This window comes from Myotis yumanensis, unplaced genomic scaffold, assembly GCF_028538775.1.
Source record: "Myotis yumanensis isolate MYYU_CA2020_CCGP unplaced genomic scaffold, mMyoYum1.0.hap1 SCAF_4, whole genome shotgun sequence".
NCBI lineage: Eukaryota > Metazoa > Chordata > Mammalia > Chiroptera > Vespertilionidae > Myotis > Myotis yumanensis.
In genome coordinates, this window is record NW_027223755.1 from 42,258,443 (window position 1) to 42,286,255 (window position 27,813).

The 27,813-nt window shown below is 40.1% G+C and overlaps 1 protein-coding gene across 1 annotated transcript; it reads left to right on the plus strand.

The window, feature by feature from the left end:
- Positions 1-7,145: 7,145 nt before the first annotated feature.
- On the plus strand, positions 7,146-25,654 carry LOC139008705 (betaine--homocysteine S-methyltransferase 1). The gene is made up of 8 exons (XM_070412239.1): positions 7,146-7,532; positions 12,221-12,353; positions 16,509-16,627; positions 17,563-17,754; positions 18,126-18,273; positions 20,971-21,153; positions 22,917-23,145; positions 24,956-25,654. Exons 1-8 carry the CDS (start codon positions 7,500-7,502, stop codon positions 25,137-25,139), a joined length of 1,221 nt encoding a protein of 406 aa, XP_070268340.1. The 5' UTR covers positions 7,146-7,499; the 3' UTR covers positions 25,140-25,654.
- Positions 25,655-27,813: the final 2,159 nt, after the last annotated feature.

The following is a 27,813-nucleotide window of genomic DNA, read 5'->3' on the forward strand; positions in this document are numbered from 1 at the left end:
AAAAAAAAAAAAAGATTTTTATTGATTTCAGAGAGGAAGGGAGAGGGAAAGAGAGACAAAAACATCAATGATGAGAGAGACTCATTGGCCGACTGTCTCCTGCATGCCCCACCATGGGGATTAGGCCTGAAATCTGGGTGTGTGCCCTGACCGAGAATTGAACTGTGACCTCCTGGTTCATAGGTTGATGCTCAACCACTGAGTCATGCTGGCTGGGCATGCCTGTCATTTTGTACACTCAATTCATCACATAACTAGAGCAAACGGGACCAGTGCCCTGTCCCATTCCCTCCACAACTCTGACAATCTCAACTGCAGCTGCGGGGGCCAGTTCCCTGTGGCTCAGACTCACCTGGCACCTACAGTGTCCTCCTAGAGCTGTGGTTCTCAACCTTCTGGCCCTTTAAATACAGTTCCTCATGTTGTGACCCAACCATAAAATTATTTTCGTTGCTACTTCATAACTGTAATGTTGCTACTGTTATGAATCGTAATGTAAATATCTGATATGCAGGATGGTCTTAGGCGACCCCTGTGAAAGGGTCGTTCAACTGCCAAAGGGATCGAGACCCACAGGTTGAGAACCGCTGTCCTAGAGTCATGCCACCTACTGGCCCAGGGCCCTCTCCTGTGCGGCTGCAGACCCCTGTTCCCACTGGCAAACAACCAAAAGTGTGAGGGAGCTAATGTCCTCAGGACAACCTTCAATCATTGGGGCAAAGATTCAGTGGATTAGTGCTCCAGCATCCTGACCTTCTAAGCAAACAATTGAATACACTAAATTTATTTTTATTTTTCAAAATGGCCTACAGCTAGCAACTGCCACAGGCAGCACATATAGACTCTACCCTCTTCCCTGTCTTACTTTTCCCACCTTTTCACTCTGGCTTCCCAGAGTCGAGTCCCAGATAAACTACATGAAACCAAACACATATCTCAGGAATCCCAATTTAAAACATTCTGCTCTTTATTTTTATATTGATTTCTTTAATATTTTATAGCTAAAACTTTGTAGGTATAAGCAGTTCTTAGCTGTGTTCTAAAGTAGATATTTTGAGACTTGAAATACATTTTCCTACTTGGGACAGAGATTGGGTTCCCTAGTCCACACGAAGTTCCTACTCTGGGGTGAAACTGGGAAAGGGTGGGCAGGGAAGGATTTCCCAAGGAAAACTTTGACCTGAATCTTAAAGAACCAAGAGTAAAACAGGAGAAAGCAAATGAATGCCTGATAATACAAAGTTAACTAGTCTTCCATATTTGCCAGACAGACATTTATTCAAATGTATGAAATGATGTATGTGGGAAGCTATTTATTTCAGCTTTATTTGAAGTGGCAAAGCATGGTATAATGTTACTGTCCATCAGTAGGGACAGGCTACTAGTAAATAAGTCCTGATATATTATTACATAATAAAATATTATGCTATTAAAAAGAGGCAGCACTTTGTCTATTAATATGAAATAATTGTGAAGACACTCTGTTAAGTATAAAAAGCCAGGTGGAGACAGTGTCTGTGGTGCACCAGTGCTTGGTTAAATGGGGGGCACAAATGTGCACGCATGTTTGTTGCATAAAATATTTCTGAATGGACACAAAGTAACTGGAACATTGGTTGATTGGGTGGGGGGAACTGAGTACGCAAGGGACAGGATATCCTTTTTAAAATTTTGAACCAAGTGAATGTCTTACCTATTTTAATTAACTAATTAATCAAAATTAAAGTAATTAACTTTAAAAAATACATTTCTATACATTATGCAATGCTAACCTAATAGTCATTTAAAAATAAAATGAAACTGACACCCTGAAATAGTGTTTTAATTTTTCCTTTTTATTGTTTATTCTAGATCATGATTGTCTAGTTAATCTCATTAACAATTAATAACCTTTTGAATTTTGGGTACTTTATGCATATATTAAGTACTAAGTTTACTTTTATTTTTCAAAATGGATTACTTTTATAACAAGGAAACTATTAGAGTTAATACCATGTGCCTAAATCATTCCCTACCACCAGTGAAATGATTGTATTCAAAATCTAGACTGGCTTATTCTAGTTTTTTTAGTTTAAAGGGCCTTTTGTGGGATCTACAAAAGGCCAAGTTGCTGTTTTGTGTTGTTTTTATTTTTTTTTCCTTTTCTATTGGAGTATAAGATACATACCCCCCAAAAATACATATGTTGTAAATGTATAGCTTGGTGAATGTTCATAAACTGAACACCCTCATGTACACAGCATTAAATCAAGAAATAGAACAGTGCCAGCACTTCAGAATCACCCCATTCCTTCCTTTCACTCCCCCTCCCCCTAGAGTAATCAATAGTGTGACTTCTAAGAGCGTAGCTTAGTTTTGCCGGGTTTTTTTTTTTTTTTTCACGATATAAACTAATCTTATAGTAATGTCCTTTGTGCCTGGCTTCTTTTACTCAATACTATCTGTAAGACTCATCCATATTGTTGCATGTAGTTATAAGTGAATCATTCACATAGCATTGCATTGTGTAAATATGGCACAATTCATTAATATATTCTATTATTGACAGATGTTTAGATAGCTTCCTGCAGGGATTAGGCCAAAACCGGCAGTCCAACATCCCCCGAGGGGTCCTGGATTGCGAGAGGGAGCAGGCAGGCTGAGGGATCCCACTGGTGCCTCTAGTCAAATATAAGCTCCTCAGCACGGTGCTCACGTCTAACTTGCTTGGACTGGATACCACATCTCACCCCACCAGAACCAGATTTTCCTTGATCTTTTCTTTATGCATCCACCTCTCCCTTTTTCCTTCTCACACCACACGCCCACCAACCTGGTGTGTTTTCCCCTGAAGGTTCTAGACCAGGACATGGGGTGTAACTCCCCAGATCAGGAGCTACGTGCTGGAGCCAATAGACCACATAGACATCACGTGGCAGCCCCATGGGAAAGCGGGGATCTATAGCCTCTACTCCATCTTTTTCCATTCAAAGAGGCAATAGATGCCTTAGTTTATCTCTCAGCAGCTCACAAAGATTAAGGAAACCAAGGATTTATTGCCTATCCCAGGAAATTATGGCTTTTCTTTTCTAATATCCATTTTAAACAACAACAAAGTTTCAGAATGACTGGACAACCAAGGGGTTACACCCAGTCCCAAAGTCCTGGTGCATTTGTGGGTGATGGCCTTGACAGGGCAGACTATTTCCTTTTGGTAACTAATTGTATGACCCCGGGTTGTTTTGTCTTGTTTTATAAAAGAAGCAAAATGTCACATGACCACAGAAAACAGGCTAATTAGCTGTTAGAAAACATGAAAGGAAAGGAGGAAGAGACGAGAGACATTTCCAGAGCTAGAAGGAGAACGTGGTATGCAACTGCCATGCTGAGAGGGCAGTTTAAGAACTTGGGGGTGACCAGAACCACTGAAAAATGACTTAAGGACTCCCCCGTGGAACCCAGGAGACTGTACAAGCTGCCAGATCTGTCGGCTCTGAGAGAAGCACTTTTAAAAATATGTATATTTTTATTGATTTCAGAGAGGAAAGGAGAGGGAGAGAGAGAGATAGAAACATCAATGATGAGAGAGAATCATTGATTGGCTGCCCCCTGCACGCCAGCAACTCGGGCATGTGTCCTTGACCGGAATTGAACCTGGGACCCTTCAGTCTGCAGGCTGACACTATCCACTGAGCCAAACCAGCCAGGGCTGAGAGAAGCACTTTTACCTACAGTGGAAGGAAGTCCTGAACAGTTCAGCAAACAAAACAAACTAAACAAACAGAAAAACTGTTCTTTTTCTAGGAACTAGGAATGAGCAGAAGTTGGAGGCACAAACTGAGGCACCCTGGGAGCCAGCCTAAGGAAGACTTGTTAACTTCCAGGGGAAAGCAAAGAGAGCGCCCTGGGAAAAGGCTATCTTTTTAAAAAATATATATATATTATTGATTTTTTTACAGAGAGGAAGGGAAAGGGTTAGAGAGTTAGAAACATCAATGAGAGAGAAACATCGATCAGCTGCCTCCGGCACACTCCCTACTGGGTATGTGCCTGCAACCAAGGTACATGCCCTTGACCGGAATCAAACCTGGGACCCTTCAGTCCTCAGGCCAATGCTCTATCCACTGAGCCAAACCGGTCAGGGCAGGCTATTTATCTTATGCTCTAGTCTATGTCAAGCCAACTTCATGTGAAGCCACTTACCAAAAATATCTGGAAAGTCACTTAGCTTCAACTTGAATTTTACATATGAAGAAACCGAGGCCCTAAAAAGGGAGTAATTGTGTAAGGTGGTTTGATACACCTGATGTGCTGGGTGGGATAACTGGTGAGTGTGGCCATTGCAATGGACAGAGGGAATAAAGTACCATCAGAAAAGAAAAAGTGAGAAAAGGCTGTGCACCCAGAAAGAGGATTTTAGATGAAAAGCCCATGTTTACCACCTCTTTATTATGACCCTGGCAAAAGCAACCAGGGGTAGAGCAAGAGGAAAATATAAGGAAAGTAAAGCCTTCAATTTGGGGGCTATTTGGTTGAATTCAGACCAAAGGACATCTCACGTGTATTTGATAACCCCAAATACATTTACAGCAGAAGTTGAAAAATCAAATGCCTTTAAGTTAAGGTGAGTATGTGAACGAGAGTGTAGGACAACTGGGTCTGGTCAGACTGGCAAAGAGAAGGCTCCACATAAAGGAATTCACATGCAATTTTTAAAAATCACTGGCCTTGCCAAAGGAAACACAGGTGGGTCCATTTCCATGTCAACAGTTTGCAAACACTGTTTTACATGGTGTTAAAACATAAACCCTCTTCAGAGATTTTAAAGGCTAAATGAAATATTTTTAATCTGAAGAGACCTATGAAAAGCCACTTTCAGTTTAAAAGATGATTCCAACTTTTAAATGAAAAAAAAAAGTCCTGATATTTTCCCCATCTACATATTGAAAGGGGAACATTTTAACTTGTATGAGATGGTGTGTATCCACCCAACCCCACCTCTTGGAAAAAAGGAGGAGATATCCTTTACCTCCAATAATACATGGTGTTTGAAACATTGTAGAAATGGTACTTAAATGTTTGTTGAGTGAATAAATGGGGTTATAAGTAAAGCAAAGCACTAGTGAAAGACATTACTCTGGAGGTTATAAAACAGAGGGGGTTGATCTCCAGCTCTAACCCTCCTCTTTCCATTCAGGATTTATCTCCCACCTCAAACATCTGTGTAGGAGGCCAAAGACTTCAGTGTTATGACCTTCCTCATCTCATTGCTCTAGAAGAGCACAAAGAACATGGGCAGCCTCCCAAGAACAGTTATGACAGAACTCGCTCCCAGGGGGTATCCAAGCGGACTTGGTCCTTTGGGAATGAGGCAAAGGAACTTCAGAGCTCACACGGATAACTACTCCAACTCTCTGAGTTCATGGTTTGGAGTACAAAGGGTTTGTACCTCACAGATTTGTTAGGAATAAGTAATATTGTGTATGTAAAAGGCTTAATGTAGTGCCAGGCACATAGTAAGTGAAACTGTGAACTCAGTGAGCTGTAGATATTATTATTATTTATTATTGAAATAGTAGGTGAAATTTTTTTAAATTGCCCTCCCTAGTGTGGGTATGGGGAATTAGGATAAACTGAAAGGCTGAGAAAAAACAAAAATATTTCAATAGCTGTCTATAAAATCATTTTGGAAAAGTTAGGGGTAGATAAGTGCTTAAATGACTAAAATTCCTTTCATTTACATATAAATCCTTATTTATGCATGTACACACTTATATATGCATAGAGTTCCCCTGGAGGAATAGTTTGCAGGCAAGAGTGGTTATCTTCAAGAAGACTTGTACTGGGAACAGCAGCCAGGGAAAGACTTAAAAGTTTTGCCATCTGTGTCTACATTATCTATTAAAAATTCACAATTTATTTTTAAATTAAATGTTGTTCATCTAAATCTCTTCTAAGTTTTGCTGAGCTTGGATGAATTGTGAAATTGAGAATGTCTGCTTTCAGCTTTCCTTGTCAGAGCCCTGATACCGCCCCCTAGCGCCTGATACCCACCACTGTAGCTGCTTCCTGCAGCCTGAGCTGGGCTCACTGTTCATCTCACCAATATTCACCAGGTTACTCCTATATGTAATTAATGCATTAACCAACTAAACTAGTACCTACTAGGATACTCCAATGCTTTAATGGTCAAAAATCTAGTTACTATGAAGAATGGCATTACCTCATTCCTCACTCTTGCTGGGCAGGTGAAATATTAGATTATTTATATTACATATACTCATCCATCATCCTTCCTTTTTTTCCATTTTAAACTTGACCATTATCAGAACAAAAGGACTTTTCTACTTTCTCAGTGCTATATCAAGTACACATTATTTAAACAATTAAATGTTCATTGATTCATCATTTGCTACAGTAATGTTCTTCTTTGCATATGTTGAAATGGAGACTATTGTCCCAAATACAAAATTTACTCCTGTGCTTTTATTTTGGGTAAGAGTGTGAACTTAGCTTCAGGCTTTTTAGTTGTTCTCTAGGCTATTTACTGTCCTGTAGTACATTTTAAAAAGTAATGTTCTAATTACTTTTAAAACAATGTGTTCTTATTATAAAGACATTTTGGAAAGTACAGTAAAACATAATGAATAAAATAAAAGCAAGCCTTAATTCCACATAAGCAGATAACTACTGTTACCAGTCTATACGTTTTTATACATAGTATTTTCTCTGAATTTTGAAGTCTCTAAAGTACATTTCCACTATCATGGGTAAATGTTAAAAGTCTGCTGTGGTTAAACATTGCAAAGATATTTTTATTAAAAACGCCTGTATTAAAAACTGCAAGGCATGTTTTGGATATAAGGGGAGAAGGAAGTTTTAAACATACCTACTAATTCAGGGTTGTATGGGTTCTTTCGGCAAATGCTGTATCTGTGTTCCGTTATGTAACCGCTGGACGTATATCACACATGACAATGAGGCTGACTTCCAGGGCAAAGCCTCCTCACCCAGTAATCTTGTACTCTGGCCTTGGACAAATATTTGGGCATGAATGGAATTTGTAGGGTCCTTGACAGGTGGCTTATGTAAATAATGGTGCATGATCCCAGGCAAGGGAGAAGTGAATCAGAATCAGGGACCCACGAAGGGCAAAGAGGGACTGTGAGCAGGTCATTTGAAGCCTGAGTGGTGACTTCATTATTATTGTTTATTTTTTCTTATTTTACTCCTCCTTGTTTTCACCCATTTGGGAGAACAATCTCGATCACCTCCTCCCGTCATCTCAGCAAAAGGCAGCTTCCCAAGCAGCAGGCAGGCCTCAATAAAAGGCTGGTGGGCGTGTTCCCCGCCCGAGGCCGGCAGTTGGACCGCGAGGAGGCTGGGGAAACCATCCCACACTGGAGCGGCGAGTATAAAGAGCCCAGCTGCAGCTGCTGGGCAGCTCTGGGCTTCGCAGGGGCACACGCAGGCCTCCTAGGTCCACATCCGAGCCGAGTTTCAGTCCGGACACCACGAAGATGGCACCCATTGGGGGCAAAAAAGCCAAAAAGGTGAGTCTTGGGGAACCCAGGGCGCTCTCCCTCCCATTCAAGAGTCCGGGTGGCGCTCCACCAAATCCGAATCTCCCACCCTCGGGAGTGCAGAGGCGTCCTCGAGCCCGGCTGTGAGAAGGTGCTCCCAGAACGTGTCCTGCAAGACCCAAGGAGCTTCTGAGCCCCTCATTCCTGCCCACGTCCACGGCACTCCCTAGATCTCTTGACTTCCCACTCGAGGGCGCCCCCAGAGCTCTGAGACTCCCAACATTTCCTGAGTCTTGCATGCACTCTCCCAGAAGGGCAGCTCCAGACTCACAGGCGGGACTTCTCTCCCCGGGTTCCAATGTGTCTGCCCTCCCGCAGCCGCAGCCGCTGCCACCAACGCTGCACGTGCGCCCCTCTGCACCCTGGACCAGCCCCACAGGCTGGCGCGGGCTCGGGCTCTGACAGTTTCCAGCACGTGCCTCCCCACTGTGGGGTCTCCGGGTACCTCCCTCCTTCAGGGTCATATTTGCAGCTTGGTTGGACAATGGTACGTTTTCTCCCACAGTTTGGTTTCAGCGATGAAGACAAAGTGCACCAGGAGGGCCTCAAAAATGGGCACAGAGGCCGTAAGATACTGTGGAAGGGCTGTTATTAAGATTTTTAAAACAGCATCTCCAGCACCTGATTAATAACAAGCACATATCTTCCCTTGTTGGACCAGTGTTCTGGTTCAGGCTGTCGGCCGTCCTCTAGTTTGGTGGAAGATGGATGGAGACTGACCTCAAGACTATGGCTGGGTGTATGGGAAGAAAAGGATACAGGGAGAGGGAATATATTTGACCTTTAGTTGTCAAAGCACTCAGCCAGAGGCTGGGGGGGCGGGGGACAGAGGCCCCCAGGGGATTGTGAGTAGGCAGACCCGGCCAGGCCAACTGTACCTGCTTAGCTGTGAGGACCATGAGGGCAGGTCCACCTCTCATCCTCTCATTGCCAGCCGTCCCCCCAAATTAAAAAGACTTCCACAAAAGAAAAAGGCTAACTCACTTAAAATTTTTAAATGCCATGCAGCATTAATAGATGCTGAAGAAGATGTTGAGAGGAAAATGATTAGAGGCTATCACCAGTTCAATTGGGTTGAGAATCTCTGCCAATCCATAAATCTACTAAATGAATAGTTGATGTATACTGGAAAGAATGATTCCTACAGAGATTTAAAAAATGTTTTTTTGGTTTGGCTCCATTCTCATAGCCATAGATTCTAACCAACTGCAAACTCAGAAAATGAAACATTTTAAAGGATTATATAAGCAAAAGATAGACATAAAATGGAAAAAAAGTTTCTCTGGTGACCTTATTTCCATGAATATGCCAGTGTTAAAACATAGACAATAATATGTCTATACTTTTGAGTTTAAAATTATAATATAAGTTACAAAGCTAACATATGTTCATTGTAAACAGCTTGGAAAAGACTTATGAACACCATCTGCTACATTTTAGTGTATATTCTGCTAGTTTGTTGTCTTGGCAAATGTGTACTTTTATACAAAAATGGTCTGATATTACAGATACTGTTTTGTAAGACTTTTTCACAAAACAATATCTTGAGAATTTTTATAAATTTTTAAAATGTATCTTTATTGTTGAAAGTATTACAAATGTTCCCTTTGTTTTATTTCCCATTGACCCCCTCCTCCCTGCACACGCCCCTCCCAGGCCTTCACCACTCTTTTGTCTGTGTCCATGACTATGCATATAATTTCCCTGGTTAATCTCTCCTCCCCCACCCCTACCTTCCCTCTGAAGTTCCTCAGTCTGTTCTATGCTTCTATGTCTCCGGATCTTTTTTGTTCATCACTTTATTTTGTTCATTAGATTCCACATACGAGTGAGATCATGTAACACTTATCTTCTCTGATTGGCTTATTTTGCTTAGCATAATACTCTCTAGGTCCATTCATGCTGTTGCAAATGGTAAGAGTCATATATGACAAACCTACTGCCAACATCATACTCAATGGGCAAAAACTAAAAACATTTCCCCTAAGAATAAGAACAAGACAGAGATGTCCGCTTTCACCACTCTTATTCAACATAGTACTGGAAGTCCTAGTCACAGCAGTCAGACAAGAAGAAGAAATAAAAGGCATCCAAATTGGAAAGGAGGAAATAAAACTGTCATATTTCACAAATGACATGATATTGTACATAGAAAACCCTAAACACTCCACCAAAAAAACTACTTGATTTAATAAATGAATTCGGCAATGTAGCAGCATACAAAATTAACACCCAGAAATTGATGGCATTTTTATACACCAATGATGAACTCTCAGAAAGAGAAATGAAAAAAACAATCCCATTTACCATTGCAACAAAAAATTTAAGATACTTAGGAATAAACTTAACCAAGGAGGTAAAAGACCTGTACTTGAAAAACTCCAGGATGTTGAAAAAAGAGATAAAAGAAGATATAAACCATATAGAAGAATATACCATGTTCATGGATTGGTAGAATCAACGTCATTAAAATGTCCGTATCTTGAGAATTTTTTTCATAGCACATTCCACTTTTTTAAAAAAGCTGTTTAGCTTTGGAACAAAAATGTCTGAAGTTCAGGTAATTAACAAATGCATTAGAATCTAAGACATTGTTTTTCCAGATGTAATTGTTCAACCAATTTATGAACAATATGGTAATGGAAGCACCACTAACCACTCCACCAGCAAATATTAAATTCTTAGCTATTCTTTGTATTTAAATGGTTGTGGTACTAGAGTTTGAAAACACACGCATGTTCAATGAGAGTTGCTAAGTGACTGAACAGAAATATCATGAGTTATTTCAATCAAATGAAAGTTAGTAGCAAGTCATATCTCATTTATTTGATTTTTGTTTGTTTTTATATAACTGCACTGACTAGCAATATGTGTGTGTGTGTGTGTGTGTGTGTGTGTGTGTGTGTGTTTCTTGTTAATTGGGTCATAAAGTTGTGTTAAGATGTGGCATTTAGGTACATTGAACTCATGACTTATTTGGATTTCAAAATTACATGTGATCAATTCTGTATTGTTGTAGTGGTTTTGTTATCTCATGGCTTTTTATGCTTGAAAATTTTTCTAGCTGGAAGGGATATTAGGGAACATATAGCATGACCCTTCTATTCTATTGCTTTAAAGTGAAAATGTTAGTTGTGTCTTCTCTCTGAGCACTAGCTGACCAGATGGCACTGGAAAGGGCAGTGGAGGGAAAGAGGATTAAAATGAGGGAGGCTCCAAGAAGGTGGATGCAAAATCTTATGAACGGCTCCACCAAATTTATGTAACCCTTGTTATTACATCAGCATTTGTTTTACCCACTGTTATTGGTAATAAATGGAACACAATAGGTAGGTACATTCCAAGTTATTCCTTTCATAGTCTTTTCAGGCTGTCCCACCCTCCTCACTCCCATGTAAAATCGAATCTAGATACCACCTATGAATAAGAATCAGGAGGCCCTATACTCCCCACCTGGCAGACTTTGTGTAAACTTTTAGATTCTGGGCCTTAATGCTTCATTTATAAAATCAGGGAAAATGACCAAATTGAATGCAGGTATTTTTTATTGTTAAAGTCTATGATTCCTTTAAATTAAAAAGAAATGGTTACACTAGAAAATTACTTTCTAATTTACAAAGCCCTTTAAAAATATTCAGGTCAGCCCAGCTGGTGTAGCTCAGTGTTTGAGTGTTGACCTATGAACCAAGAGGGCACAGTTCAATTCCGGTCAGAGCACATGCCCAGGTTGTGGGCTCAATCCTCAATAGAAGGTGTTCAGGAGGCAGCCGATAGATGATTCTCTCTCATCATTGATGTTTCTATCACTTTCTCCTTCTCCCTTTTCTGAAATCAATAAAAATATATTTTAAAAAATAAATAAAAATATTCAGTTCAAAATATATCTATTAAACAATAATGTCTGGGTAATTATTGCACAATACTGTAAATGATTGGAATAGTATGGAGATTGGGCTGGAAATCAGTTTACAAATACTTTATTTACTTGTCTTTCTCCTGTCCTTGTCATGTCACACTTGTAGAGTGCAACACGCATACTCATAACCTCTTGGACAGCATAACATAGCTGCTGTTGCAGAAACTGAGTATTAACACCAAAGATAGAAGACTTTAAGGGATTTGACCACCTTTGAGGTTGTATCCTTTCCTTCTGTCTTTATCAAGTGTCTTCTGACTTTTCAGTCTTCAAAATGCCTTACTGGTATTATATGCCACTTCAATTTTGTCCATTTTAATCATCTCCTTAGTTTATCTATAGAAGAAGAAAGACTAGCCGACACCATTTTAAGAATGTGTGCTTAAGTTTTCATTTGAGGATTTAGAACAAAACCTGTTCATTTAATCCTTCTTTAGGTATTTCTTCAAACATAACATCTTCCCACATTCTTCAAAACTCTGTAACGTGTCCTGAAAGACCACCACCCCCGACACAAGCATACACAAATGTTCATTATATGAGCATGTTGGCTGTTTGCCTTATAGATAGTACCATGAATTTATTTATAAACTATACATTGTACTTTCTTAGAATTCTATAGAAATAACATTTCTCAAGAATATGATAGCAAAAGTTAAAGATAAATTGTCTATAAGTTAAAGATAGAAAATTGTCTAAAAAACTCAAGTAGCTCCTTTTCCCCCCTCATCTGTAATTTCAGGGCATCCTCGAACGTTTAAACTCTGGAGAGGTTGTGATTGGAGATGGAGGGTTTGTCTTTTCACTGGAGAAGAGGGGCTATGTGAAGGCAGGCCCCTGGACCCCGGAAGCTGCTGTGGAGCACCCAGAAGCAGGTTGGTGCCTTGCTCTATTTCAGGGGTGGGAACGTCCAGCCCGCGGGCCATATAAGACCTGCAAAATCATTTGGTCTGGCCCTTCCAAGGCATTAGGGGTGAGTTAATTAAGTGTTTGACCAAATATAGCAGGCTAATTTTTAAGTTGATAATTTTGTATGCTATTAATATCCAAATGGCCCTTGTCAGAAAAAAGGTTCCCACCCTTGCTCTATTTGAACTTTTCATAAAAGAGCACTATATTGACTCAAGTCTAGGTGCATACCATCAAACAGATACATTCATGCCACATTTTCCAAATATTTATTAATGCCTGCTGGGCACTGTGCTACATATGTAAGTATGGATCCACATGTTGGATAAGCAAAACAGTCCTCTTTGTTACTGTCACCTGTGTTTACCACTTGGTCCTGACCCTCACTGTAGATAAGTCTAGTACCTGGCTCTCTGCCTTCCTCTGCCCCTCTCCCCCTCACCTCTCTAGGTGACTTCAGTGCAGCACTCTTTCTGCTAGTGCCTTGATCTTCTCCTTGTCTCCAACAGAACTCTTCCTCCACCCACCCCCTCAGCAGCCCACTCCTAGACCTTGCCATCATCAATAGCTGTCCGTCCATCTCTGAAATCTCAATTACCAGCACTCACTCTTTGACCACCACCTCCTATCTTTTCTGCTCACTCTCTCTAACACTGCCACTCCCCAATCTCATCAAAACCCTCAGTCTTTCTTCCCTCCCACTTTAGTGCTAATTACCCATTCTCCTGCATATGTCCACCTTCTCTCCTTAACCACTTTAAGTTAAATGGTACATGGTACAATATCAATCATGGCCTTACAGATAGGCCCTCCTCCACTGTATAGATGCCAGCTAGTTAACTGCATTGTATACTAGCCCACCCTATTTAAATTTGACTATCTATCTATCCTGCACCTGTACCCATACACCTATTCTCACTTACTTTTTTGACCATAATTCTTTTATGACTAGGAGGGAGGTGGGATGGAACCTGAGGGAGTTTATATGTACATAGATAATATCTCCCAGTTATATATGCATAGAACATAGTTAGATATTACCCTTGTAAATTTACTTGAGAAATGCAAGTCTTTGGGATTCCATAGCAAACTCTAAAAAGGTCAAATAAAATTCTGCAGTATTTCTTCAGTGGGATAATAAATTTGCAGCAAAATCATTTGGGGGCAAAATGTGACCTAAACTAATGTGAGGATATTTATAACCATATTCCCTTTAGTGTGGTTAGTCATATATTTTGATGTAAAATAAGTATTAATGTGTTTGATTAGGGGGTGGCTAATGAGTGTTAGATAAGATATAGCATATATACTGTAATCGCTTTCTAAAATCCCCAAAATTCTGAACTCCAAAGTGCATTTAGTCCTAGAATGCCTTGGATAAGGGATTATAGACCTGTAGCATAACTTTCCCTTCCTTGCCGTTTCCAGCACTAAAAAATGAAGCCCAGGTACCAGTCCTACAAAAATATTTCAGGTGTAGTCCAATTTTCTGGGAAATTTTTCAGGGTCTACCTCAATTCTAGCTTTCACCCAGCTTAATTTAGAAAAGCACCTGCAGGTACACACATTCATTTACATAAAATAGCATGAAAACTGACCACTGTTCTCTTTCAGAGCATGAATTCTTTAAACACCTTTAATTTCCCCAAAATGCTAAATACATCTGATGTCCTGTGAGGCACATAGAAGACTATCTAGCAAATAGTGATGATAATGATGATGATTTGCCTTTATGGTTAAAAAGAATACAATTTAATTAAAGTGACTACAGAATTCATGTCTTTCTGTATTTTCTCAATTAACAGATAAATGTATCTCAAGAAAGGTCTTTTCTAATTATTTAGACATTAAAAATGGACATTTGTCCTCAAGAAACCCCAGTCCTGTAGGGCACACTCAGGAATTCTGAAACTCCCTTTGCCTTGTAGAGATAAAGAAATTGCTGCCTTGATGGGATAGGTAAATGACTTGCCCAACATCACACAGTTCACTGTAGCTGCATCAGGAAGATTCCAGGTTCACTGACTTCTTGTGCCTATGCTCTTTCCCCCTACACACAGTGCCACATTAAAAAATGGTGAGGATGTAAGAATTTGTAAGGATACCCACTCAGCAACTTAGTCAAGAGACTGGGTAACATTTAGCTTCTATGATGCTAAGATAAAACTAATGTAACGAAGTTTAAAACCATAGCATGAATATAATTAATTAGTATAGGTTGTATCCTTGTCCTAGAGACCAGTCACACCCTATTATTTGTTAGAGAAGGAAGACGCAGGAGTCTTATGATGAAAGAAAACAGAAAATAGAAATTGAAAGGATACCCAAAAATTACCAGACTAATTCTCCTATTGAAGTTCATGTCAGAAGTTGTAGTTCTTGTACCCAGTGGAATCAGCAAGGAATTGGGGTTTGCTGGGTCTGGAGGGGCTTGGGGCATCTGGATTCATAAAAATTGACCCCCAGTGAGTCTCTGTGTGGGTACATTTTGAAAAGCACTTCAATTTTAAGAAGCATGGTGGGATAATCAAATCAACTAAGAATAAGGAGTTGGGTCACTGCCCTCTGGAAAAATCTGATAAAACTGTGTGGGCCCTCTGCACTGTGAATGCACAGCTACACAAACAATTTGCATACCATTCCAGGATTTTTTTGCAGAGCCTCTGGAATACACCCAAGGACAACCTGGGTGGGCTTCCTGTTTATAAGCTGTGTGGCTCTGGTGTATAGGCACCTGGTCTACAGGCTCTGCACCCCTGCTCCAGCCGCAACAGCTCATCTGATTCATACGTGGGGACTTGGTTCTGTTGCTAATTAAAATAAGTACAAACCCCTTAATTTAGGCATCCTTTTAAATTCCCACTGAGAACTAAAGTTTCCATGATTTAAAAACAAAGATTTGGCTTCAAGCTTAGAAACCCATTTTCTGAAATTCAAAAGCTTTTTTTGCCTCACTTATTTGTTCATTTAAAAAAAAAAAAATACTGAGCTTCCTATGTTCTCTGGTCTAGTAGGCACCTGGGATGCAAAGATGCCAGACTCATCTCCAGTCTTAGCCCCTGAGGGCTAAGAACTCCAGGGTCCTACTAACTTCCTGGCTTCCAGGATAGTTGCTTCCAGACCTTTGGATTTTATAGGCCTCTGGAATTTCAAAATAAATGTCAGGGGCTGGTACTGGATTGCTGATTTCTTACTTTGCCCAGTTAATTCCCCTGAGAATGCAAATACCAGCTAAGTCTACCATTTTATAAAATGAGCATTTTCCCCGCTCTCTAGGAATGGTGGTTCTCAACAAGGCTAAAAATAAGAATTAGTTGGGAAACCTTTAAAAAAAAAAAAGTCTGTGCCTGGTCCCAAACCAATTAAATCAGAATATCTGTGGGATTACCCTCACATTCATAACTTTTTAAAAGCTTACAAGGTATCTAGTGGGCAACCAGGGGTTAGGATCACTATTTTAGAGCAAAGGATATATAATTCTTTAACTTGAATATACTTTGTTACATGGAAAAAATTTCTATCATGTTTCCTCTAACCTGGGAAAGCTTTGCTTTTTGGCATTCATTATGGACATGTTTGAACCTTGCTCCAATTCTTATCCCACTCATTTTTCAGAAACGCTGAGCTAATCACATCACTCCATTGCTTACAAACTGTTGGCAACACTTGTGGTCTGGAGCCTAGACTCCTTGGGATGATGTGCTATGCCATTCCTACTGTCTGCCAGTCCACCTTTCCAACTGCGTCTACCGCCACTTCTCCAACACATCCTCAACTCCAGCGGCTCAGATTACCTGCTGTCCCCCAAAGGCCACGCTTATTTCCGTATCCTTGTCTTTGCTCAGGCTGTACCCTCTGTAGAGAATGCCCTTCCCTACCTCCTCACCAGGCAAAAATGCTGAAATGATTACCCCTCCCTGGGACCTCCTTCTTTTCTTCACCCCGCTCCACGGTAGAAATCTCTTCTTCCTGGCAAGAGACCCCAGATCCACCTCTCAATTATCCCACAGGAGGCATGAATGCCAAGCAACCAAGAATTTAAGGAGATGTTTTCATATTTATCCTAGAACTTGGGTTAATAAACTGATAGTAATTAGTGCCTTTCTTATTGAATCTCCCAGTTCGCCAGCTTCACCGAGAATTCCTCAGAGCTGGATCCAATGTCATGCAGACCTTCACCTTTTATGCAAGTGAAGACAAGCTGGAGAACAGGGGGAACTATGTGGCAGAGAAAATATCCGTGAGTAAACCATACACGGCATTCTCAAAAGAGTGGAGAAGACACACGTCATCTGCAAAGTTCTGACAGAGAAAAATGTTGAGCCTCTGCAGAGTTTTGTCTTATTTTAAATAATACAATAATGAGATATGTGTGAATAATACTTGGGTTTGATCTGGAGTCTCCCAAAGTAGCAGAAAGATATTTAATGATTAATGATTCTTTCAGGCTCCTAAGTGGGTATCCTTATAAATTCTTTCATTGTCAGTTTTTTTTTCAATGTGGTATAGTAGGGGAAAAGTCATAGGTACAAGAGGTCAGTGAACCTGGAATCTTCCTGACTCAGCTACAGTGAACTGTGTGATGCTGGGTAAGGCATCTACCTACCCTATCAAGGGGGAAATTTCTTCATCTCTACAATGAAAAGACAGTTTCAAAATTCCATGGGTCTCTGTGACCTACAGCACTGGGGTTTCTTGAGGATGTGTTCATTTTTAATGTCTAAGTAATTAGAAAAGACCTTACTTGTGTTACATTTATCTGTTAATTGAAAACATAAAAAAAGACATGAATTCTGTAGTCACTTTAATTGAATTTTATTTTTATTTGTCTTAAAGACAAATGATCATCATTATCACCGCTATTCTTCTAAGTGCAACTTTGGCACTGGAAGATACCAGATCTTTTTATGTAAAGACTTTTACCCTCTCATAGATTTTTGGTATAATGTGATGTTCTAGATACCACCATTAGATTTATTTCATTTTCAACACTATTTTTGATGTTATTGTCATTGCAAATTGCTCAGCTTGGTAATGCATTGAACCATTCCATCACTGTCATTCTCTGGAATCAAATCACTATTATAACATACAACTGAGATGGGGACATCTGAATAATAATTTTGTTTCATTTTCACATAAAAATGTAGATGTATCATATACTCACCATTTTAGGGGCAGAAAGTCAATGAAGCAGCTTGTGACATCGCCCGGCAAGTGGCTGATGAGGGAGACGCTTTGGTGGCAGGAGGCGTGAGTCAGACACCTTCGTACCTCAGCTGCAAGAGTGAAACTGAAGTTAAAAAAGTATTTCAGCAGCAGTTAGAGGTCTTCATGAAGAAGAATGTGGACTTCTTGATTGCAGAGGTAAACAAAGACATGATCAAAGATGAGACAAGTGCACTTTATCCATTTTCTCTGCCTTCTGCTTTCATGAGGACCATGTGAGATTAGGTGCTAATCATGACTAGTAATAGTAATTTAGGGCTTTTACTAAATTTGATTCAGCTAATCTAATGTAATGTTTTTCAAACCTTTTTCCTGCAATTCACAGTGAGAAATCACCATTCTATTCTGTTTTTAAAAATGCTAATAGTTCCCAATTTCAAATTCTCAATATTCAAAACATTTCAAACTCAGAGTTTGAAAATCACTCATCTAATTTAATTATTGAGCAATAGAATGCATTTTCAAATTGTTCTGGAGAAACAAGATTAAAAGTACTTGTTGTATTTCAGTATTTTGAACACGTTGAAGAGGCCGTGTGGGCGGTTGAAGCCTTGAAAGCCTCTGGAAAGCCAGTGGCAGCAACCATGTGCATCGGCCCTGAGGGAGACCTGCACGGCGTGACCCCCGGCGAGTGTGCAGTGCGCCTGGTCAAAGCAGGTGAGGATGGATTGTGATCAGTTTGCAATTAGTAAGACTTTTAAAATAACATACAAATGCAGGGCCATCTATGGATCACTATATACTAATTTATTAACAGGAAAAACCATTAAGTTACTTTTTTTTAGGACTATTGATATATTATTGAGTCTTAAAGAGAAAAATGTAAACAAAAAAGATACACACACACACACACACACACACACACCAGTCTTTTGAAAGAAGGAGCAAGTAGGCCTATGCTGAAGGTTTAACAACTAGGAACGGGAAAGAATTTAGGCAACTCAAAAGGAGCATTCAGAAAATTTGTGTTTTATTTTAAACTTATCTCCAGTTGAGGTCTTTAAACATTAATAACTGTTAGATCAGCTGCCCTCTTTGCCAGTTTTTCCACCCTTGTCAATTACTGGTATGCTTTGCTTTTTTTTTTGTAACTGACATCATAAATTTTAAAAATCCTTTGATATGAAATACTGACCACCTCATTTATCTTATATAATTTTTATTCCTAATATCAGATTTCATTTCAATTCGGGAAAATACCGATTGTTTTAAAATCTGCCTCATTTTAAACCCAAGGAATAGCTCAGTGTCAGTGGAAGAGCCAACTCACTCTGTAAAGAGACTTTGATTGGTTATTTCTTTAATTTCTGATTTTTATTCAGCTCCTGATATTTCATGGAAGTCACTTCATGCTTGTCATTGACAATAACAATTATTTAGGAATAAAGTTTTATAATACTAATTTTTGATCAGTATAAAAATGGAGGGGGGAATTAACTTATTTCAGAAAGATCAGAGGAGGCCTTAATCATCACCATTGTTAACTAGCAAGGATTCCTGGCTTGAGTCTCATCATTCTGTTCAGAGTAGGTGGCCACAGTGTTTGAAATCACTGTACCCTATTTATATCCTTTGTAGCACTTCCCATTTATCTCATTTGTTTATCGCTTTAATGTCTGACTCTCTCACTAGACTGTAAAATCTAAGAGGGCAGACATTCTCTTGTCTCAGCATTGAGTACTCTGTGCCTAGCATAGTGTCTATTACATAATAGGTCCTGAATAAATATCTGCCTAATAAATCTATCTAATATCCATCTAATAAGTCTATCTTCCAATGTTAGTTCAAATTCTACCTCCCTGTACCCTAAAATAATCATCCCTATCCCAAGTATCACTCCATCTTCTTGGGAACTATAACACTTTCTATTTATACCCCTCATTGGAATATCCTCAGTCGACATTTTCTAATCTATGGAGTGTTATAGGGTCATGTAGTCAAAACATTTAGAAAATGCTGTGCTAAACCAAGTTAAGCAGGTCTCTTTACTACAGAACTTCTCAGAGCCTTTTATATGTTCAGGTATATTGGCAATGTCCAAGAAGGGGATATAGTAAACAGCTACTATCTAACTTAATGGATCACAGAACTTATTTTCATGGAGCAAACCTGAAAGCCCTGTGCTAAGTTATAAAATTCTTGGTGTCAGGGACTATGTCCTATGTTTATATTTCTCTAGAACCCCTTACAAGGACCCTTTTACCTAATAGACATCCAATAAATAGCCAACATATGATTAATTAATTAGCATAATGAAGTCAGGCAAGGAAAGAAAAATTCTGGCAGCACATCATCCAAAAGAAAAAAAGAGAGAGAAAGAAAGGTAGTCAAGATCCAAGTGAAGATATTAAGTAAGCTTTTGAATATACGAATCTAGAACCTAATGGAAAGGTCAGGTTAGAGAGAGAAATTTAGGGGAGTTCTAGATATAGATGGTATTGAAGGCCCTGGTGCTGAAAAGAAGGCGTAGGTGAAGAGCAGAAGATGGGATCCTGGGTCACTCAGGGTTGAACAGTCCAGCGTTGGGGAGGAGTGGGCACGTAACACCCCCCAAAAGCAGCCAGGGCAGTAGGAGCAACACTTAGGGAGTGTGGGAAGTTCTCAGAAGGGGAGAACTATTATTGAACATTATGTTAAGAGAAGGGGAGTGTTGATGAAAGAGGTGGGGATCCAATAGACTGAATGCTGCTGAGAGGTAGAGTAAATGAGAACAGAGAAGTGATTACTGGATTTGGTAAGATTGAGGTCACAGGTGCCCCTTCAAAAGCAGATTTAAAGGAATGGCCATGAGGGTGGCCGATAGAAAAAGAATAAAGAGCAAACTGCAGACCCAGGCCAGTGAGGACCACTGAGGTACCTGCCACTGAACACTGGATACCACAGCTTGTGGCATCAGCTCTGCTGCTCCTGGACTCTGGGTTAGTGATATCACTACATTGGCCTGATGAAAGGGAACATTGATTTATTCCTCAGATAGTGGTATGGTAACCACGGGTGCAATCTAGCAGCTGGGAGTGCTAAAAAATTATTGTGCTTGCAATATTAATGTCAAAAATTGAAAAATTGACTACTAAAATTTGAAGTTAAGAAAAACTCTAATAATGATTAAAAAAAAAAAAGATGGACAGCCAAGTGTGCATAAATGACACTTCAATTATACCAGACTCTTCAAAGCACTTTTCACAGAAAGTGCTTGCTGCCTGTTAGCAATCATTCTTGCACAAAGGTAAGATAGATTTGCAGAGAGCAGGGATCAAATGCTATACTTCCAAATTCGCCTGATTAAGAGAGGAGAGTTGGGCCTCCTGGTATTCTGGTGAATCCCTAAAGCTAAAATGTTCTTCCCACTTGCAGGAGCTTCCATCGTTGGTGTGAACTGCCATTTTGACCCCACAATTAGTTTGCAAACAGTGAAGCTCATGAAAGAAGGCCTGCAGGCTGCGGGGTTGAAAGCCCACCTGATGAGTCAGCCCTTGGCCTACCACACTCCTGACTGTGGCAAACAGGGATTTATCGATCTGCCAGAATTCCCCTTTGGTAAGACAGACATTCTATATACTGTCTCTGATGTCTTTCTGCTTAACACATTCCAAATAAATCTATAGCTCATAGAGCTGTATCATAGTAAAGAAATGTATGCCTGCCCTGACCGGTTTGGCTCAATGGATAGAGCGTTGGCCTGCGGACTTAAGGGTCCCAGGTTCGATTCCGGTCAAGGGCAGGTATCTTGGTTGTGGGCACGTCCCCAGTGGGGAGTGTGCAGGAGGCAGCTGATCGGTGCTTCTCTTTCATCGATGTTTCTAACTCTCTATCCCTCTCCCTTCCTCTCTGTAAAAAAATCAATAAAATATATATTTAAAAAAAGGAAAAAAAGAAATGTATGCCTATCTCCTCAACTCTAGTTCCCAGCTTTTCTTCCTGCAGCCACAAATCCCTTGATATTAGATAGTCATAAAGGGAAAAGAAGGTATCAGCAAACAAAGATAACAGGTGGGATCAGCAAAGATTTTCATTCTGGTTCCAGCTCTGTTGCTAAGTTGTATAACCTTAGCAAAATTCCTTAGTTCCTCTAGATCAGCGGTCCTCAACCTGTGGGTCGAGACCCCTTTGGGGGTCAAACGACCCTTTCACAGGGGTCGCCTAAGACCATCGGAAAACACATATATAATTACATATTGTTTTTGCGATTAATCACTATGCTTTAATTATGTTCAATTTGTAACAATGAAATGGGGGGTCACCACAACATGAGGAACTGTATTAAAGGGTCGTGGCATTAGGAAGGTTGAGAACCACTGCTCTAGATCTTAATTTTCTCATCAGAAAAATAAGACGATTAGAACCAGGTAACCTCCAAGATCCTTTTCTCCTATTTTGAATGTTGCTCAGATACTCCTACTCAAAGGTTTGGGGATGGAGGGAAGATATCACTGGGCTACTGTATGACAAATTTGAATGAAGAGACCAAGCAGTGAATTGAGGGCACTCTTGCAGTCTAGGCAGAAGGATAAAGTCTTTTAGTGTGTTTTGGGAGTGGGGGTGAGTCTACCTTGAAAATCAACCCGAGATATCAGCAGGGCCTGCGCATGGCCAACCTCCTGTTCCATCCTAAGGTCTTTATACCATATTCTATATCCTATAGGGACCCTCAGAGAAGTAAGATATTATAAAATAATCACTCTAGGACAACCATGGAAGAAGAATGGCAAGACATTTGTGTTACTTATTGCTGTATAACAAATTACTGTAAAAATTTGTATCTACAATCTCATAGTTCCTGTCCATTATGAATTCAGGAACAGCTTAGTTGGGTGGTTTTTGCTCAGAGTCTTTTAAGAGGTTGCAGTCCAGACCTTGGCCAGAGCTATAGTCATCTAAAGGCCTGATGGGAGCTGGGGGATCTACTTCTAAGCACTCTAGTTGACTCTTAGGAGCCTGTGTCAGTTTCTTGCTGTCTTTACTGGCGGCCTGAGTTCCTCAGCTTCTGGGTCTTTCCACTGTGATGTCTGCGTGGTCTCACAACATGGCATCTAGCTTTCCCTAGGGTAAGGGTTCCAAGAGCACAAGGCAGAGGCTATGCAAGGATGAGAATATTAGAGGACAGGGTTCATCTTGAAAGCTGACTACCACAGCATTTAAAACTGGATATATATAGACACAAAGTAGCTAACAGTTTTGAAAAGTTAAGAATTAAATATTGACCACGTATTTAACTCATTTATTAAAGATTATATACTTATTATCGTTCATTTAAACTATTTTTTTAAGAAAGAATTTGGTCATAATGTCATTTATTGCAGGACTGGAGCCCAGAGTCGCAACCAGGTGGGATATTCAAAAATACGCCAGAGAGGCCTACAACCTGGGCGTCAGGTTCATTGGCGGGTGCTGTGGATTCGAGCCCTACCACATCAGGGCGATTGCAGAGGAGCTGGCCCCAGAAAGGGGCTTTCTGCCACCAGCTTCAGAGAAACATGGCAGCTGGGGAAGTGGTTTGGACATGCACACCAAACCCTGGATTAGAGCCAGGTAAGAACCTTTAAACTATATCTGCCAAACCAAACTCGTGTAGATTAATTATGAATATGTCCAAGTGAGGTCATCATAAAGAGTATAACTAATTTGATGTGTGATGATAAAGAGTCAGTTATTCTCCTTAAATTATCTCACAGAGATGTCTATAAAACATCCTGATGGAGCAATTTCTAGAGAAGGCTTTAGGAATATAGAATGTAAGTAATGTAAGTTGCAGTGAAGTATGATTTCATGCTCTAGGAAAGCACCATCCATGTGGTGGACCCTAACATGGATTCTTTAAGACTTAAGTATAACTTAAGTATAACAAATACTTATTAAGTGCCTGCTCTATGCCAAGCACAATTCTCAGAGCTTGGAATAGAGTGATGAATAAGATAGAAAAAGTATTTGCCCTCAAAGCTTACAGTCCAGTGGAGAAGATGAATAATAAACAGATTTTATGTCAGGCAGTGTGCAGAGCACTAGGAGTAGAGAAATGAACAGCTGTGGTAGAAAGAAAAGGGAAGGGAAGGGAAGGGAAGGGAAGGGAAGGGAAGGGAAGGGAAGGGAAGGGTAGGGAATGGAAGGGAAGGGAAGGGAAGGGGAACAAGAAAGCCTGTGGTCTCTGGCTTAGGGATTCTTACAGTATACTGGGGAAAATGGATAAGAAAACCAATGTGTTATACTGTGGTAACTGCTTTAATAATAGAAGCATGGAAAAAATAACAATGAAGAGAAGTACTATGTTTGCCATAGAAGAAAGATATTTTAGCAGAAGGGACGAGCTAGAGAAGGGGGTGGAGGGTGAGCACCCCAAGCAGAGGGAGCAGGTCTGCTCTGTTCAGCTGACATTAATTGAGTACAACTATGCACTAATGGCCCTTGGCGGCAAAAGGCAGAGAAGGGTCAGTGAAGGATTTTTAAGAGAGCTGCTGCCCAAGCTAAATTTTGAAGGGTTAGGGCAGTGGTCGGCAAACTCATTAGTCAACAGAGCCAAATATCAATAGTACAACGATTGAAATTTCTTTTGAGAGCCAAATTTTTTAAACTTAAACTATATAGGTAGGTACATTGTTATTATCTTAATTAGGGTACTCCTAAGGCTTAGGAAGAGCCACAGTCAAGGGGCCTCGCGAGCCGCAGTTTGCCGACCCCTGGGTTAGGGAAACAGCCTACAGAAATGCACTCAGGTGGAAAAAGAATGGGATATTGAAAAACTATAAGTTTGAGAGTATCAGAGACAGAATTTGGTAGGAGATACAAGCCAGGAAGAGGGGGCAGCCTTTTACTCATGCTCATGAGCTAAGTATGATCTCATCCCAATGGCAGTGAGGAGCCTGGAGGGTGGCAAGTGGTCCAGGGCAAGATTTCAAGTTAGCAAGTTTTAATAGCCTTAAAACGGAAACCTGTGAGGAAGCCTTTGCTAGAATACCAGATGTGATGAGGCCTGAGCTAGAGGAGACAATGGAGAAAGAAGAAGGAGGCAGGTCCACGGAGTGAGAGTGTAGAAGTGATGCTGGTGTGAGAAGAGCAGCAAATGTGGGCTCAGCTGGTCATGAGGAAATGATTGGGGAGGTAGGGTAAGTCGGAGAGAAAATGTCCCTATTCTGATTCTTAGCTTTTGATCCCTATGCATATGTTAAAAGAGGAAATTCAAAATAATTTTAGACATATAGATTCTGAGGGGAGAAAAGTTTGAGTGCAAATTAATGCGTGTGTTTTAATGGATGTATAGAGTGCAAAGAGGGTGCCGTGGAGGTATCTTACTTCAGTGACAGAGATCGGCTCAGGGCGGAGTCTAATATGTGTTTTGTTCACCCAGGGCCAGGAAGGAATACTGGGAGAACCTTCGGATAGCCTCAGGCAGGCCGTACAATCCTTCGATGTCAAAGCCGGATGCCTGGGGAGTAACCAAAGGAACCTCCATGCTGATGCAGCAGAAAGAAGCCACAACTGAGCAGCAGCTGAGAGAGCTCTTTGAAAAACAGAAATACAAATCTGCGTAGTAGCCTCAGTGGAACCCAATTTTGTGAATTCTTCTATGTTTGGGCCACAGTTCTTAGAAATAAGGAAAAGATGGTTAAAATACAATGCTCCTATTAACGCCAGCCTATACATAAAATTGGTATGAGCTGAACAAAATAGAATTACAGACAGCACTTGACAATTTTAAAAGTATGTTTTAGAAGTTTCCTTAGAAGCAAAATAAGTATGAAGTAAATCTTAAGCAGGTTTACTAAGAACCCACTGTGTAGAAGGTATTAAGGAAATCGCTGTGGCCAAAGAAGAGTAATTCTGACGTTAATCCCGACTTCAAGAAGCTTGCAGGCTAGTGAGGAGGATTAGACATGAACTGTCATAAATGGCTCCGTGACCAGATTGGGACAGATAAAGTGATATAGGGAAGGACTTCCAAGCTCCTTCGAACATGACCCTTAGCAAGAAATACAATTTCATATAATGACCCAGTAAGGCACATACCATACAACCACTGAAATAAAATGTGTGGTCTATTCTGGTATTTTGTGTTCTGTTTCTTTCCATCTTATTTTACTAATAAAACATGCTGGTCAAGATCCTTCAAATTGATTTTATGATCCATTTACAGGTTTTGGCCCATCGTTTGAAAACCACTGCTATGGGACACTTCAGCTATGGGGACTTTCCTATTTAAGTTTACTCTTAGTTCACTGATCAATAAGTATCCAAAGCCCAGAGTCCTGCTCTCATGGTTCCAGAGTTGTTTTCTTTTTGCTGATCCATTTCTACCGCTAAGAGACGTACCAGCCAATAGGGAGGGGGTGAGAAGGGATTGGTGTCTAGGCCCTCTCCATTCTACCCCAAACTGAATCCTCCTAGATGCCTCCAATAGTCAAGCCTGAAGAGCAACAAGCGTGTGTTACTTTGGTAGCTTTAAAAAAGGATAATTTAGAGAAAAACAAAAAAGAAATTCTCCAGACTCTATCCAGGTTTCCTAGATGGATAAATATGTTTTTACCTGATAATATCTATGCTCTTATGAGAGCCCAAGCCGGAAGATGCAAGACCATTAGAATAACCAGGGCTACCCTTCATGTATTAGGAAAGAGTTCATGCTGCTTTATAAACATCCTTGGATTGGTTAGCTGCTTAAAAATTGTAATTTCTTCAACTATTAAAAATATAAGAGCAATGAGACTATCTTGGTGATATTAGGTTCTTATTTTCATCTTATAATTTTCTAAGTCCTATATGAAATCTCTATACCTCAATTTATCCATCAATTTAAAAAGTAATAATACTTCCCTTCTTCACAAGTGTGCTGGAGTTTTAAAAGAGAAGGCAGCAGTATTAAAAAGGAAAAGAAGTTTCTAAAATGTTCTTACAAAGATAATTAGCAATTCATCCCTCATCCCCAAATGCACAGAAATGGAACCAAAGCAGTACAACTCTCAGAGGCTGCATATGACTGAGGTAAAATTAGAGAATAAAATGCCACTTTTTTTTGTTAATACTCACCAGAGGATTTTTTTTCATTGATTTTTAAAATATATATTATGATTGATTTCAGAGAAGGAGAGGGAGAGAGACAGAAACACCAATGATGAGTGAGAATCATTGATCAGCTGCCTCCTATACACCCTCTACTTGGGATTGAGCCCACAACCCAGTTATGTGCATTGACCAGGAATCAAATCATGACCTCCTGGTTCATAGGTCAATGTTCAACCACTGAGCCATACCAGCCAGGCTTTCCATTGGTTTTTAGAGGCAGTGGAAGGGTAGGGAAGAGACACACAGAGAGAAACATAGATGTGAGAGAGACACATCAATTGGTTGCCTCCTGCACAGCCCTGACTGGAGCCAGGGACTGAGCCTGCAATCGAGGTACATGCCCTTGACCAGAATCGAACCCAGGACTCTTCAGTCCACGGGCTGATGCTCTACCCACTGAGCTAAACCAACTAGGGCAAAATGTCACTTTTTTTTTTTTTTTTTACAAAGTTACTATCTACCATTTCTTACTCTCAAATCAGGTTCAATATGTAATGCTTTAATTCATAGATGATAGAAACTTTTATTTGATTTATTGTACTAGTACTGTGTAAGATGCTTGCCCCTTTGCTATGCTTTTCAAAACTTTATTGCCACACAAAACATTGTAACCTCTAATCATTCTTATATCCTTTGATTTGAAAAACATTCCCTCAAAAGGAATTAATTCTATTGAAGAGGTGCTTGAATGAACTATATGTCAATACTGCCTCCTAGTGGCCTATTTCATATTTTGAAAATTTTTTGAAATTCAGCCTATCCACAAGGTGCATTCATTTTATTTCCAAAAATATTGTTCATTAAAAGAGAAGGCTCATTTAATAACTCATAGTTTACTTATGTTAAATAAACATTTCTCACTGGTAAATATATTTTTATGGAATCAGAGCCAAAGGTACCTTAGAGATTATGAGTCTAAACTCTCTCTTTTAAGGATAAGATTACTAAGTGAGGCAGGGTACCAAGTCAGGAAGAACTCCTAGTCCAAGGCTGCTTTAGCTTGGATTCTAGGTAGAAGAGGAGTGGAACCAGGACAGATGGATCAAAACACCGAGTTCATCCTCCGGCCAGGAAATAAAGATCCTTGCATTACTCAGAGTCAGTGCAAGCTCACTGAATAAACTGTTTGCAGTTTATGGCCTGGCA